Source organism: Sinocyclocheilus grahami, unplaced genomic scaffold (assembly GCF_001515645.1).
Source record: "Sinocyclocheilus grahami isolate Dianchi unplaced genomic scaffold, SAMN03320097.WGS_v1.1 scaffold175.1, whole genome shotgun sequence".
Classification (NCBI taxonomy): Eukaryota; Metazoa; Chordata; class Actinopteri; order Cypriniformes; family Cyprinidae; genus Sinocyclocheilus; species Sinocyclocheilus grahami.
In genome coordinates this window covers 181042-182202 of record NW_015505354.1, presented here as the reverse complement: position 1 = coordinate 182202, position 1161 = coordinate 181042, and the positions used below count along the sequence as shown (strand labels likewise).

The 1161-nt window shown below is 35.9% G+C and overlaps 1 protein-coding gene across 1 annotated transcript in view; it reads right to left on the bottom strand.

Annotated features, from left to right (window-relative positions):
• The window catches only part of LOC107593637 (F-box only protein 32-like), an 8838-nt gene extending 8642 nt beyond the window's left edge, over nucleotides 1-196 (bottom strand). Inside the window, exon 1 of the mRNA XM_016283447.1 lies at nucleotides 1-196. This exon is cut by the window's left edge and continues 96 nt beyond it. Within this exon, the coding sequence (XP_016138933.1) occupies nucleotides 1-35 (35 nt within the window). The 5' untranslated portion in view covers nucleotides 36-196.
• Nucleotides 197-1161: the final 965 nt, after the last annotated feature.

Here is a 1161-nt window from a genome sequence, read left to right as displayed (position 1 = left end):
CCAGGAGACCGCCAGTCTTGTCCAAGAAACGGCATTGTCAAGATGTGAAAACCAGTGAAAACGAAAGAAACCTTGATAGTGTTAAACTTGAGAAGCTGTTAACGTGATTTTCTCGCGTGTTGACTGCTATATTATATCATGTTGTGAACGCGTTCCTGATGATAAAAGTGCGCAGCTGTATTTATATTGTCAGGAGGAGAAGCCGGAAATGTTCGTGGCCCCGCCCCCTTTGGACTGCGTTCTCCAACACGTGGCTTTGTTTATCATCTTCCTTAATATTGCAAAACCTCACTAGAAACATAATCACACGTAGAGTTCAGTACGCTGCTGGATCATCTGTCCTCATGCACATATGAAATTTCATACACAGTAAAAGTAATTTAGGAGTTGGTGACGAGCACAAGATTTCTTATTTTCTTGTGAAACAAACAAGAAAACGACTCTTCAAAAATCCCAGACGCGATCTTAAACATAGAAAACTGACAATGTTGATTTCCCCTTATGTCTAAGATTATAACATTAAATGTAGTAGCTACCCATGCATAATTGTATGATTCATAAATGATAGAAAATTCTGTGTGAAAGAATTACTTGATGTGTTATGACCTTTATAATTTACTTGTAATCAGAATAAACAGATTATAATGACTGTAAAGAAGTGGGTCAAACAAAGGCTAGTTATCCATTATGTGACATAATCAGAGTCCAATTGACCTACTGTTAACATAACACCATCAATTTCGTAAAATGATACTGGCAGAGAACAGCACTTCACATCATGATAAGGAAATATAATCTGATTAAGAAAAGGCGATTTCTTCAATACCTATTCACTTTTGTTTGGTAATGAGTTGCATACTGAGCAAGAAATGTGACCCCGCTGCCCCACATTATGATGTAATGAGAGCTGATGGAAATGAGAAACTCACAGCTTCTTTTTATCATTTAATCTTTTTAAGTCAGACATAAGAGTTTCTCTGTGTTGATTGTTTACTTTCAGACACTTTAATTATTTTCAGCTGAAAATGAAGACCAGATTTAAGAAAGTGTATATTAACAGTGCTTTACACTTTCTTGATGCTAAAACTAACACTGTATTGTAATTACCATGCAGAGCCCCCACATTTACATCAATATAACCTTAATGATGCCTTGAATAAA